Here is a 15,592-nt window from a genome sequence, read left to right on the forward strand (position 1 = left end):
ATGTCATTTATCTAACATTAGAATGCAGAGAATCAGCAGCACAGCTGTGTCAAAGGTCTTGCATCACCCTGTAGATGTAACGAATTGAATAATGTTACAGTAACAACATACAGCAGGAAGGTGGAACGGTTTCACCCAATGAGATTGTCCAGGTCGGTTCGGTCCCACGAAATTACGCCTTAATCAGAGATACGGCAAAAAAATGAGCACCCATTCCAGCCCAGCGGCACCTCATTCCACCCCCTCAAAATCACAGCTGAACACACATCTCCTGAGTCTTCTGATTTTTATTCCAACTGATCTCTCAATTACTTAACTAAACCCTTACCTGAACTAACAATGTGCTTAATTAGGCCTTTTTAATTGTTTTCTGTTCTTAAACAGTTGGAGATTTCAGATCAACTATAAAATGTTAAAAGTTACTTGAAATCTACAACTTGTTAAGCTGAAAACAATTAAAAAGGCCTAATTAAGCTGCTTGTTAGTTGAATTAAGGGTTTAGTTAAGTAATTGAGAGCTCAGTTGGAATGAAAAGTCACAGGGGTCCCCGAGGACCAGGACTGAGAACCACTGCCCTAGGGCACAGATTCAGTGTGATTCCTGTCTTCACAGTCACCATGGCAACTAGCAAGGGGAACAGTGACGCCCCCAAGCGCCCCAAACCAGCAATACTTAAAAAAAAAAAATGTCTAAATCATAATTGGTGTCACTGTGTAATATAATACACTATGAATATTGAAACACACGGCACATACCTCTCTATATCATAGCATGTAACGATTGCTTTTTTAAATGGGAGTGACAGTCACTGTGTAAAGTATGAAGTCATTGGCTGTGCTGTTTGTCTCCACCCATCATACTCAGTATATCATATCATGTCTAAACTGAGCGTCATCTTGTCAGCGCGTTTCCAGCCGGGGAGGAGAACACTTTGGCACTGCTTTGAGTGTAAGGTAAGACTTTCCTAAAACACGATCTAGATGTATTTGATTATACACTCTAATCTATTTTCTATTTGTACAAATGCAACTATCTATAAGAAACCCCTCTATAAATATACATACAGGTGCAGGTTTAAGTACTGTTTTAGGTTGATTTGTCAATCTATTTGATTGAATTCCAATGTAATGTTTTACATCAGAGATGTGTGATCTTATCCAGTTCTATTCACAAAGCGTTAACGGTTACTTTAAAGTCTGTTTATATATATTAAATCCAGTCTGATATCCATGAAATTATTTCACATAAAGAACTCCTGCATTAACACCACTAATAGATGACGTCATGTACGCCGGAATATTGATTTGTTGGTTTCCTTTCAAAACCGATAAGATACTCGTCAGGTTTTCTGTTTTGTTTTTTGCACAGACGGCGTACAGTACCTGAAGCGGAGTCCAGTCTCAGCACTAGCAGTAGAGTCTAGCTATGATTTTTATTTTTTTATTCACTTGTTAGAGTTTTGTTAACTTGTTAGAGTTACTGAACTGTCCGCGTCTCGCTTTGCTGTTGTTGAAAGAGATACACTATCTGTGCAGAAAAACATTAAAATGCACAGGTGTGATGCTAAAACACATGGAATTAAATTAAATGTGTAGAAGCACAATCACTCTTTGAAAGGAGATCTGCCCTTCTTTGCATAGCCATGCTGCTAACCCTGCTCAGACTTGCAGAGGAAAAATTCAAATCGCTCTCCTTTCAAACAAATCAGATGCTGCGCAACACACGAGTTCATTACAGGGTCTTCATGCAAACACAGGGAGCGCGACTCAATCCCCTCATTATTTAATTACTCTGATAAAAGGGTTACCACAGTGTTTGATTAAAGCATCTATTCCGAGTGTCAGTGAATCAGCTGAAAAGGACTCCGTATCTTTAATATATTGTCTATTGCATGGAAACGCACACACACGCACACACACACACACACACACGCACGCACACACACACCGACACACACACGCACACACACACACACACACCGACACACACACGCACGCACACACACACCGACACACACACGCACACAAATCGACACACACACCGACACACACACACACCGACACACACAAACACACCAACACACGCACACACACACGCACAAACACACACACACGCACACACACACCCCGACACACCAACACACACACACACACACACACACACCGACACACACACAGACACACACAAACACACACACACCGACACACACACACCGACAGACACACACACACGCACGCACACACACGCACACACACACAGCCACACACACACACACCGACACACACACACGCACACATGCACGCACACACACGCACACACACACCGACACACACACACACACACACTGACACCGACACACACACACCCACCGACACGCACACACACACCGACACACACACACGCTCACACACACGCAGACACACACACGCACACAGACACACACGCACACTCACACCGAAACACACGCACACACACATGCACACATGCACGCATACACACGCACACACACACACACACACGCAGACACACACACACCGACACACACACACACACCGACACCGACACACACACCGACCGACACACACACACCGACACACACACACGCACACACACACACACACACACACCGACACACACAAACACAGCAACACACACACCCCGACACACACGAACACACCAACATACACACGCACACACACACAGCGACACACACACACACACCGACACACACACACGCACACATGCACGCACACACACGCACACACACACCGACACACGCACACACACACTGACACCGACACACACACACCCACCGACACACACACACACACCGACACACACACACGCTCACACACACGCAGACACACACACGCACACACACACACCGACATACACACGCACACACACACAGCGACACACCAACATACACACGCACACACACACAGCGACACATACACACACACCGACACACACATACGCACACATGCACGCACACACACGCACACACACACCGACACACGCACACACACACACTGACACCGACACACACACACACACAACGACACACGCACACACACACCGACACACACACACGCTCACACACACGCAGACACACACACGCACACACACACACACCGACAGACACACACGCACACTCACACCGAAACACACACACAGACACACACACAAACGCACACACACACCGACACACACACACGCACACACACCGACACACACACAAACACACCTACACACAGAAACACACACACACACCGACACACACACACACACACACACATGCACGCACACACACACCGACACACACACGCACACAAATCGACACACACACATACACCGACACACACACACACACCGACACACACACGCACACGCACACACGCACACACACACCGACACACACACACGCTCACACACACGCAGACACACACACGCACACAGACACACACGCACACTCACACACACACGCAGACACACACACACCGACACACACACACACACACACACCGACACCGACACACACACCGACACACACAAACACACCGACACACACACACCGACACACACACACACACACACACACACACACACACACCGACACACACAAACACAGCAACACACACACGCACACACACACCCCGACACACACGAACACACCAACATACACACGCACACACACAGCGACACACACACACACACCGACACACACACACGCACACACACGCACACACACACCGACACACGCACACACACACTGACACCGACACACACACACCCACCGACACGCACACACACACCGACACACACACACGCTCACACACACGCAGACACACACACGCACACACACACACCGACATACACACGCACACACACACAGCGACACACCAACATACACACGCACACACACACAGCGACACATACACACACACCGACACACACATACGCACACATGCACGCACACACACACACACCGACACACGCACACACACACACTGACACCGACACACACACACACACACACCGACACACACACACGCTCACACACACGCAGACACACACACGCACACACACACACCGACAGACACACACGCACACTCACACCGAAACACACACACAGACACACACACGCACACACACCAACACACACACAAACACACCTACACACAGAAACACACACACACCGACACACACACACACACAAATCGACACACACACATACACCGACACACACACACACACACACACCGACACACACACGCACACGCACACACGCACACACACACACCGACACACACACACGCACACACACACCGAAACACACACGCACAAACACACACACACCGACACACACACACACACCGACACACACACACACACACACGCACACACGCACACACACACACACACACACACACACACACCGACAGACACACACGCACACTCACACCAAAACACATGCACACATACAGACATACACACAAACGCACACACACACACCGACACACACACGCACACACACCGAGACACACACACACACACTTACACACCGACACACACACGCACACACACCGAGACACACACACACGCACACACACACACACCGACACACACACGCACACGCACACACACACACACACACTCACACACACACAGGCACGCACACACACCGACACACAAACACCGAAACACACACACACACACACCGACACACACACACACACACGCACACACACCGACACACACACACACACACACACACACGAACACAGTTAATTTGAATTTATGGCTCACTGATGTCCTTTTAGGCATCCTGGTTTAAGTTCTTTTGCTCCAAAACAACAATCATTCTCGAGGGATTACACATTGTTTTGCGGCATGTTTTGAATATGTTACCTTGTCAAACAAAACTTTTTAAAATTAATTTATATAACCAATATTAGAACAAATACCGCTTGTTATTAACATACTAAAGTCTATCTCCTGTACATACTGGTACAGCGTGTCTATTTTGTGGCTCATCTTTGTTGATTTTTCGTTGTACTTCAGTCTGCCAGCTGTAATGAAAACACGCTGGCACTGTCTCCAAAAATGATCCTTCCCGCACTGTTCCCTTTAGGTGTATCTGGGTATTTCCCGTTTGATAAATAGCTGAATATTGCTTGAAAGTTGGGCTCTCTTTTTTCCAACAGGTCTACCCATCGTGTTGAAGCTCTCTGTACGTGATGCTGCAAATTAATATAAACCGGAGGCAGAATTGCAGTCTTATGTATAGTTTAGTCAGCTAAATAGTATTTGCTCTACACCTTTAGTCAAATACAGAATGACATTCATATTTAGTGTCGTTTAGACACATTTATATAAGCAGTATAAATACATACACACACGTTTTACGCGAGTTCAGGTATAACAACTAATCACATTGACGAAATACAATTAATAGGATAAACTTATTAAATGTGTCTGTTTTAAGCAGATATTAGAAAATATGGTATGTGTTCGTATAAGTATTACCCTGTATATTGCTATGATTGTTAGAGGGGAGTGCTGAGCCCTTACCTGACCCATGTTCTGACAGCGCTTTCCAGCACACACTGCGTATGGATGGACTGATTTATTAACCCCTACCCTTTCCATTTGTATTGTGAATAGCCTATCTGTATATTTAAAATTACTGTAGGGGTAAAGGATTCCAATATATAACAGCTAGAGCACAACGTCACAGTCATGTGAACACATGGGGAAGGTGAGATGTCTGAACTGTCCTGTTTGTAATGATTAAGTGCACGTGTTGCTTGTTATAACACACAAGCTATTGTACAGAAAAGCCAGTCCGGAGCCACTCGAAGCTTAACCTGCATTGAGGTGATTCACAGAAAGTCTTCTGTTTCTAATGCAGAGTCTGCTGTGATGGGGGAGAGAGGGCTGCTCATCCTTCTGCTTGCAGGTGAGTTTCCTTTATTTCTGCTTTTCTCTCTGTTTGCTTTGATATTGTCCACATTCCCTCTCAGAGAAGATCATGCGGTTCTTAAAGCTGCAGTGTCCCTCAATCACGTTCAATCTAAAATAACGTGTGATTCCTGGGTGTGTGTTCACTGCACTGCTCCACTTCTACAGAGCAGACCTTGTTGCTGTTGTATCTGCTCAGCTCAGCACAAGGTACTGATCAGTAATGTGGGAGGTATACGGAGGCTGCCTGTTGTCACACTTATTTTTTTTAGCTATTAGGAGTATCAGAATCTGGTTTCATTCCTAAGTGTAGTTTAGCAAAGGTTATTCTACAGCTTTTCAAGATACCTTAATGTGGGATGAACCTACAGAGGCTGCCTGTCTGTCCAGAGTTATTATCAGAATCTGGGGTATATTGAGGCCGTCTCTCTGTCTGTGTTACACATTATTTATCTAGAGAGGTTCTTATTCCTCTTGTGTTTGACCTGTCTGACTATCAGCTACCCAAAATAAAGCAGAATATATTTCAAAATATCTTCATGTGTGGTGGAGTATATATTGTGGAATGTATTGTGGAACATATTACAATTATATATATATATAATGTTCAAATATATGTCAGCATGTTTCTGGCATATATTTAAATACAAATAAAATGTATTTTGTTTTAAATGTCTTCAATTCCTCTGCGAATAAGCTTTATAAGATGTTATTCTGTCTCAGTCTGTTTAATCTTTCACTCCGCTAGCTAGCCGTATTTTAATAATATATATATTTTTTTTTTCCTAGGGTTTTGTGTGCCCGCATCCAACCAGATCATTAAACACGTGTTTGTGAATACTCTGAAGAGCTGGTCTGAAGCTCAGAGCTACTGTAGTGAGAATCACACAGAGCTGGCCACTGTGCACAGCCAGGAAGAAGCACAGCAGCTCTTAGATATTGCAGGAGCTTCTCTGAGTGATTCTGCCTGGATAGGGCTGTATCGTGATGGCACACAGAACTGGCAGTGGTCTAACAGCGATGATGTCATCTACTCTAACTGGAGGGCAGACCTCTTCTGTGCTTCAGTCAATTCAGAGGGAAAGTGGATTGATTTACCCTGCCACCTTCAGAGAGCTTTCATGTGCTACCAAGGTAAAGATGTGATTGTTTTACATTGCACTTTCATTATTAGTTTACTACAGTTACTATTTCTAAGCATCCCTGTGAAGGGAGCTTTAATGAGTTTGCAAATCTGCCACCGCCACTCCTACAGCTGCTGATATCTCAGACTATTTCTGCTGTGAAATATTTTCAGTCAAAATCCTGTATCCAAGTTGCCCTTGAATGGATACAGAAACATATGTCACTGCTGGCATAACGACTTTAAATTGCTTTTAAATTGGTTCAGGTGGAATTGGATCCTGTTTGACTGCAACTGTGACCAGGACCCTATTTAATCTTCTTCAACAAAACAGCTGTGCTGTTTTAGTCATCCCAAAAAGCAGGCTCTTTCCTACCTATGCTCTCTACCCTCTTTGCTTTGTGTACTGTCTACACTGCTGTCTCTGTCAGTTTGTTCACTCTGTCCACTGTGACTTTCTCTGCTACCCCCATCCTTTTCTTCTTTTGCACTAGCAAAATCTCTCACCAGCACTTCTCTAACCCTTCCAACCTGATCTCATAACCTCTGCCTCCATCATTTGCAACAAGGCTGACTTCATCTCTGCCTACACCTCTCATCTCTCTCTCTTGACTTTCTCGACCTTACAGAAACATGGATCACCCTGAGAACACTGCTGCCCCAGCTGCTCTCTCCTTTCTCTGTGTCCTCTCTCGCTCTCCCCGCTCCTCAGGACGAGGTGGGGAACTAGATTCCTACTTTTTCCATCCTGGAACTTCTTGTTCCCTTCTACTCTCTCTTCCATCTCTAAGCAGCTTTTGAGTTTCATGGCGTTGAATTGCACTCCCCTTGTCATCTGCTCCTTATTGTTCTCTATCAGCCCCGTCCCCCTGCTCACTTCCTTGACAAGCTTGTCTTCCTCCTCTCTTCCATCGCCGCCTCTATTCCTACCATTTTGTTAGGTGATTTTAACATTCATCTCTCTAGCTCGACTCATTCTGCTGGCTTCCTCCCTCTTCATCCTTTCTCTCTCCACCTCTCCCCCTCACTCACTCACAAAGCTGGCTGCCAACAGGACCTGATTTTCTCCAGAAACTCTGCTCCCTTTCCCCAACCACCTTTACCTCCTTTGCCCTTGTAATGAATTAGGCATGCAATTTATTTCAATGTAAATTTGTCTTTAGTCGCCCTGTTTAAGAACATCAAAATGTAATAAATGAGACATACCATATTTAAGTTTGGGATCATGTAGAACTCGGATTCCCTTAGCCAATAACCGACATTCACACAACGTGTCAGAAATATAAAACAATAGTTTATTTAAAGAATAAAAAGGGTTGCACAACCAATCTAATATTACAGAAAGGAAAAGCTATTGGTTAGAGATATGCGTGAATAGTATACAGTTCATTGATTTCATAGTGAAACGATTACAATGATCATAACATCATTAGAATACATGGTTATACAAATATTAAAATATGGCTTATCACACAAACTGTCTACTTTGCATTAGTATTTTCAATAAGTGTTTCTCGTTGCAATCGATCATGTCAGTATGCACGAGAATTAATTCAACTTCCCATTCAGAACGGAATCCAACATTCCAGTACCTAATTAAGCAAATTAGTTTTACCGCGTTAATTTAGTTTAAACGCGATGTACCAAACTAATAATATGTTATCAGCCTCAATTGATTCAAATTAACTCAGAAATGGGTCTGTGACAGGATGGCTGAGCGGTGACATCAGACCAGAATGCAGGAAGATAAACAAACTCAAAAATACTGCAGTGCAAAAAGACGCTGCGGCGCCGTTTACTGTAACACAAAAATAAATAAAGTATTTAAACAACAAAAAAAACACAGAGCAAAATAAAATGATAAACAAAAACAAAATCTCAAACACAAAACAGCCAATACGGGTCAGGCTGGGCAAATGCTGTCACTGATCCTGTATATTTTTTAAACGTTCTTTTCTCCGTTCTCCTCTCGCTCACCCGTACTCTCCACTGTACACCCACCCTGAGTGCAGAGAGCTGCCGGCTTTTATGGAGGTTACCATCTCCCGATTAGCAACAAATTAATCACTTAATTAAGCTCGGAGGATGGTCACCTTCTGCACAAGGTTTTTAAATTATTCCTGGCAGAGGACGAGCACCAATCTCGCCTCTGCCAGAACACATTTTAAAAATAAAAACCAAACAAACATAAATACAAAAACAAATAAATACAAAACAATAACTTGCTCAGGGGCGGAGGGGGAGAACCCGTTCTCACAGTAAACAAATCATAACTGTACAGGGCTCCTTGCCCTGTTACAGTCAGATTGAGGACAACACACAGTTTTGGGTTCAGAGCCACCAAACATCCACAGCTCCCAGCCTCTCATCTACTGTTTGTGTTTACAGAGACCAGCAACATCACTGAGAGATACACCCTGATTGAAGTTCTGAAAACCTGGACTGAAGCTCAGCAGTACTGTAGAGAACACCACACTGACCTCGTCAGTATAAAGGACGCCAGTGAAAATGAAGACCTAGTGAAGAAAGCGCAGGGCACGCCCTTCTGGATAGGCCTGTTCAATGAGCCCTGGAAGTGGTCACACCAGGGGGATAACTACACATTTCACTACTGGAACACTGGGGAACCAAACAATTTGGGAGGCAATCAGAAATGTGTGAGGATGTACAAGAGTGGCACATGGGATGACAAAGACTGCAACTCTCAGTACCCCTTCTTCTGCTGTGTGGGTAAGGATCCCGGCTCAGTCTGTGTTCTCATTTAGTTCAGTGTTTCACCCCAGTTTGTGTTTGTGTGGAGGGGGGTGACAGCTTATCTGTGCAGGAGAGTGGACCCATTCACTCCCTGTAATTGAAATTCCTTCTTGTTGGAAACTGGATTCCACAACAGTCTTGTAGGTTTTCCAAACCAAGCCTGCTGTATTTAAAACTTCAGGAATGAAACAGTGTGATCACTGGAAAACAAAAAGGTTTTACTGTTTATTAAAATCACAGAATGTGCATTACATTTTATAGAGCAAAGATTTTGTATTGGCAGCTTGTACAGGACCAGCTGTTTTACAGCCCTATGGAGCAGTTCTGCTGTCTAGAGTGTGGGGGCAGTTTCTGCAAATCTTGTCACTGAAGAACACGTTTTCACTGATCTTTATTGTGCTGTCCCCTCTCCCCAGGCGGCTCCTCTGGTCAGTGTTTGTATGAAGGAACTAAGAAGACATGGCAGGATGCTCAGAGCTACTGCAGAAACCAAGGCAAAGACCTGCCCACCATACAAGACCAGGACGGGGTTAATACGCTTATGGGTCTTATACCTACAACTAAAGAGAATAATTTCTGGATCGGGCTGTACCATGACAAAGATAACTGGCAGTGGTCCAATGGAGATGACGTCATCTACTCCAACTGGAGAGCAGACCTCTTCTATGCTTCAGTCAATTCTGATGGAGAGTGGGAGGATTCAGTCTGCAGCGAGAAGAAAGCTTTCATGTGCTACAGTGGTGAGTTGAGATTCAATTCCTTTGTTAATGAAACAGCTGACTGGACTGGGGGTTGAAGCCAGGTCCCCTGGATACTGCCCAGGTCTGTGACAGCTCAGCTCGTAGTGTAATGCTGTACAGTAAAGCCTGTATTAACAGCCACTTGGACTAAGCAGTGTAGGGGTAAGATGATGTGTATATATAGTATATACATTTAATGTATTTGCATTGTTTTTTACTGTTGGTATTTAATGTACTATGCCCTGTATTTGATATATTATGCATTGTTCCTCACTATCTTGTAAAGCGCTTTGTGATCGTTGTCTACTATGAAAGGCACTATTATATATATATACAGTGCCTTGCATAAGTATTCACCCCCCTTGGACTTTTCCACATTTTGTAGTGTTACAACCTGGAATCAAAATGGATTTAATTAGGATTTTTTGTCACTGATCTACACAAAATAGTCCATAATGTCGAAGTGGGGAAAAAAATCTACATATTTTTCAAAATTATTTACAAATAAAAAACTGAAAAGTCTTGATTGCATAAGTATTCACCCCCTTTGCTGTGACACCAAACCAATTGCCTTCAGAAGTCACATAATTAGTTGAATGGAGTCCACCTGTGTGCAATTAAAGTGTCACATGATCTCAGATTAAATACACCTGTTTCTGGAAGGCCCCAGAGTTTGTTAGAGAGCATATCTAAACAAACAGCATCATGAAGACCAAGGCGCTATCAAAACAAGTCTGGGATAAAGTTCTGGAGAAGCACCAATCAGGGTTGGGTTATAAAAAAAATATCCCAAACTTTGAACATCCCCCTGGAGCACCGTTAAATCCATTATTAAAAAATGGAAAGAATATGGCACAACCGCGACTCTGTCTAGAGAAGACCGTCCACTAAAACTCAGTGACCAGGTAAGGAGGGCATTAGTCAGAGAAGCAACCAAGAGGCCAATGGCAACTCTGAAGGAGCTGGAGAGATCAACAGCTGAGATAGAAGAAACAATCCATGGGACAACTATAACCCGGACGCTCCACAAAGCTGGACTTTATGGATGAGTGGCGAGAAGAAAGCCATTGTTGAAAAAACGCCATATCAAATCCCGTTTGGATTTTGCCAAAAGGCATGTGGGAGACACAGCAAACATGTTCTCTGGTCTGATGAGACCAAAATTGAACTTTTTGGCCTTAGCGCAAAACTCTATGTTTGGCGCAAAGCCAACACTGCTCATCACCCTGAGAACACCATCCCCACGGTGAAGCATGGTGGTGGCAGCATCATGTTATGGGGATGCTTTTCATCGGCAGGGACTGGGAAACTGGTCAGGATTGAGGGCAAGATGGATGGAGCCAAATACAGGGAAATTCTAGAGGAAAACCTGCTTCAGTCTGCAAGAGACCTGGGACTGGAGCGGAGGTTCACCTTCCAGCAGGACAATGACCCTAAACACACAGCCAAAGCTACACTGGAGTGGTTTAAAAACAAGAACCTGAATGTCTTAGAATGGCCCAGTCAAAGCCCAGACCTCAATCCGATTGAGAATCTGTGGCAAGACTTGAAAATTGCTGTTCACCAATGGTCCCCATCCAACTTGACAGAGCTTGAGCAATTTTGCCAAGAAGAATGGGCAATAATTGCAGGATCTAGATGTGCAAAGCTGGTAGAGACTTACCCAAAAAGACTCACAGCTGTAATTGCTGCCAAAGGTGCTTCTACCAAGTATTGACTCAGGGGGTGAATATTTATGCAACCCACAAATGTCTTTTTTTTTGTTTAATTAACGTTTGTGTCACAATAAAAAATACTTTGCACCTTCAAAGTGGTAAGTATGTTGTGTAAATCAAATGGTAAAAATCCCAGTTAAATCCATTTTAATTCCAGGTTGTAACACTACAAAATGTGGAAAGTCTAAGGGCGGTGAATACTTATGCAAGGCACTGTGTATGTGTGTATATATATATATATATATATATATATATATATATATATAATTGTAGCTTTTCAGGGGAACAAACCAGAGCCAGACCACTGCAGCAAGATCTCATTCAGATGTTTATTGATTCAACATCAGGACACCACAACACAGCCCCGAGCTGCTCGCAGCCAGCTCCTAAATAGAGATCCCCCCGAGCCATACTGGCTCACATACACAAGAGCACATTTACATACACACTGACCAATCGCTCAGACCCTGGGTCCTGCGCAAGCAGCTCTCTGGCAGAACCAAACACAAATCACAGTGCAGCAATGTGAAAAGTGGGTAGCAGTGCGCAGTGAAAGGGTGATGCAGGTGATCCAGACAACGACGCAACACAAAGTTCATGGTTCAAGTTCTTTTTATTTTCTGTTTCCACTCTCCTTGACTGTATAAATAATAAATGCTGGCTCTACCCAACTGTGGGTATTGTCAGCGTATAAACCAAGGGGTTTCAGTCCTGAAATAATACACAAACACAAGGCATGGGATATGCATTGAACTTGGCAATAGCGTTCACCTTGCGGAAATCAACACAGAAGCGGTTGGTGCTGTGATGTTGAGGCGTTGGAGGATGGCTCGCTTGACTAGGTCGTATTGGCTAGCCTCCTCGTCAGCCATGGCTTGATATGCTGCCTGAACCTCCCCGCTTGCCAGCTGTGGCAGGATAGCAGTAGAGGGAAGACTCTGAGTCAGAAAATGCAGTGAAACAAAATACTTTAATTGACCAAAAATTACAAAATAAACAGGCACGAGGGCCAAACAAAAGGTACAAACACAAAACAAAGGCTTTCAACAAAACACTGGAACAAAATCAATCAAATTGAACAGGTATTTATACACATTTTTCCAGACAACACTTACTGTGTGTCTCTCCAAACCAAACCACTCCACCAGACAAAGGATTTCACCCAGCATGTATTTTGCAGGGAGGAATTAACCCCCTCCCTGCCGATCCAAAACAAACAATAATTATTAAATCATAATGAAAACAGTAATAATAATAATAATAATACACAAATTATAGAGGCGAGCCGGCACCCTATCACACCAGCATTTAAAGCACGATACTTATTTGTTTATTTGTTTGGTCAACGTGTCTTTTTGTTTAGTGGTTTGTGTTTGTTCATATCTTTTGTTTTGTTATTATTTAATAAAATAGCGCTCAGGTTCACCACCGCCCTTCTTTGTTCATGTGTCGCTCCTTCCTGGTCCGTGATGTCATCACTGCAGCCACTCTGCACAGTGACCTGCGACCCTTACGCTCTAATGAGTAATGCGTTCATGAACGACCTCATCGACACAATTTCAAAACATTTACGCATTCAATTTATTAACAACTTTTGTTTGAAAATCACTTGCTACTAAAGCTAATGTTACCATACCACGAGTTCGATATAATAACATCCTGCCCCTGTTATCTAATCACATACACACATAGATTTACTCTATATTATAGTGCACCTCTCTTCTAAAGTAACCCTAATAATCATTAACATTATGTGATACTAATGAAGTTTCCGTGTTATAGTTAGCATCTTCTTATTAAAGAATTTATTGATGTTAATTTTAAATAGGGGGGAATACTTTTAAATCATTAAAGCAGACCCTCACCCTGCTGTAAAACTTTTCAGACATTAATAAACTGAAGAGACTCCCAGGCACTGTTAGAGATGTTGCTTTTCATGACCTTGATAGCTGAGCTGGATGTGACTCGGGTTCAATCACTATACAACAGGAGAGCACTGACACTGACTTTGATCTGCTGTTTGTGTTTACAAGAGACCAGCACCATCACTGAGAGATACACCCTCATTCAAGAACTGAAAACCTGGACTGAAGCTCAGCAGTACTGTAGAGAAAACCACGCCGACCTCGTCAGTATAAAGAACGCCAGTGAAAATGAAGACCTAGTGAAGAAAGCGCAGGGCACGCCCTTCTGGATAGGCCTGTTCAATGAGCCCTGGAAGTGGTCACACCAGGGGGATAACTACACATTTCACTACTGGAACACTGGGCAACCAGACAATGCGGGAGGCAATCAGAAATGTGTGAGGATGTACAAGAGTGGCACATGGGATGACAAAGACTGCAACTCTCAGTACCCCTTCTTCTGCTATGATGGTAAGGATCCCGGCTCAGTCTGTGTTCTTGTTCAGCTCAGTGTTTGTACCCCAGTCTGTGAGCAGGGACTCAGAGGCCCAGTCCATCTGATCCTACAGTAGCTGTCTGACCCCCAGAGCAGGGCAGGGTGTAGCCTAGAGATCTGAAGAACCAGAAACCAGCCCCATCATTAAGAGTGTGTGAGCAGGGAGCAGCTACCCCTCATTGTTACACACAGGAGAGACACGTGCTGTAAAATACATTCTGATTGGGTATTTATTGTATTGATTTAAAAACATTGATCCCTTCAGGATGAGTGAGATAGCATGTCATTGTGAGCATTGCACTGACAGGACAACACATACAGTTTCATTACACTTAGAAAAATAAATCAGACTTCTATTATCTTGACAACCCCCTCAGACCCTCCTTCAACACGGCTCTCTGAAGGTATGGAGTGTAATCACTTCAGTTTGATTAAAAGCCTACAGCAGAAATGTGACGTAATACATTACTGAATTATTGTATTTATTATTATTTATTAATTATTGATTCATTTGTTTCTACAGATGCAACCCCCTCAGACCCTCCTTCAACAACGCTCTCTGAAGGTATGGAGTGTAATCAATTCAGTTTGATTGAAAGCCCACAGCAGAAATGTGACTGTAATAAATTACTGAATTATTGTATTTATTGTAATTTATTAATTATCGATTCACTCTGGTCTCTCAAGGTATGGAGTGTAATCAGTTCAGTGTGATTCATAACCCACAGCAGGAATCTGGCTTTGTTATAAACTTTCTTTTTTCTCTTTATCTTTTTACAGATGCAGAATCCTCAAGCCTCCCTTCCACTCCGGTCTCTCAAGGTCTGTGCAGTTTGTAGAGTGCAGTGTGTTCAGTGTGATTGACAGCCCACCTCCTGCGTCATGTGATCCACTAG

At 43.6% G+C, this 15,592-nt stretch overlaps 2 protein-coding genes across 2 annotated transcripts in view; one reads left to right on the plus strand and one right to left on the minus strand.

The window, feature by feature from the left end:
* The window catches only part of LOC117968424 (C-type mannose receptor 2-like), a 242,708-nt gene that overhangs the window by 90,604 nt on the left and 136,512 nt on the right, over positions 1-15,592 (minus strand). The gene's annotated exons all lie outside the window — the stretch shown is intronic.
* Positions 1-15,592, plus strand: part of LOC117964844 (macrophage mannose receptor 1-like) — a 99,482-nt gene that overhangs the window by 57,304 nt on the left and 26,586 nt on the right. Inside the window, exons 6-7 of the mRNA XM_059010659.1 lie at positions 9,476-9,817; positions 10,258-10,581. Of these exons, the coding sequence (XP_058866642.1) occupies positions 9,476-9,817; positions 10,258-10,581 (666 nt within the window). The remainder of the gene's footprint in view (positions 1-9,475; positions 9,818-10,257; positions 10,582-15,592) is intronic.

The sequence above is a fragment of the Acipenser ruthenus genome, chromosome 41 (assembly GCF_902713425.1).
Source record: "Acipenser ruthenus chromosome 41, fAciRut3.2 maternal haplotype, whole genome shotgun sequence".
Taxonomy (NCBI): domain Eukaryota; kingdom Metazoa; phylum Chordata; class Actinopteri; order Acipenseriformes; family Acipenseridae; genus Acipenser; species Acipenser ruthenus.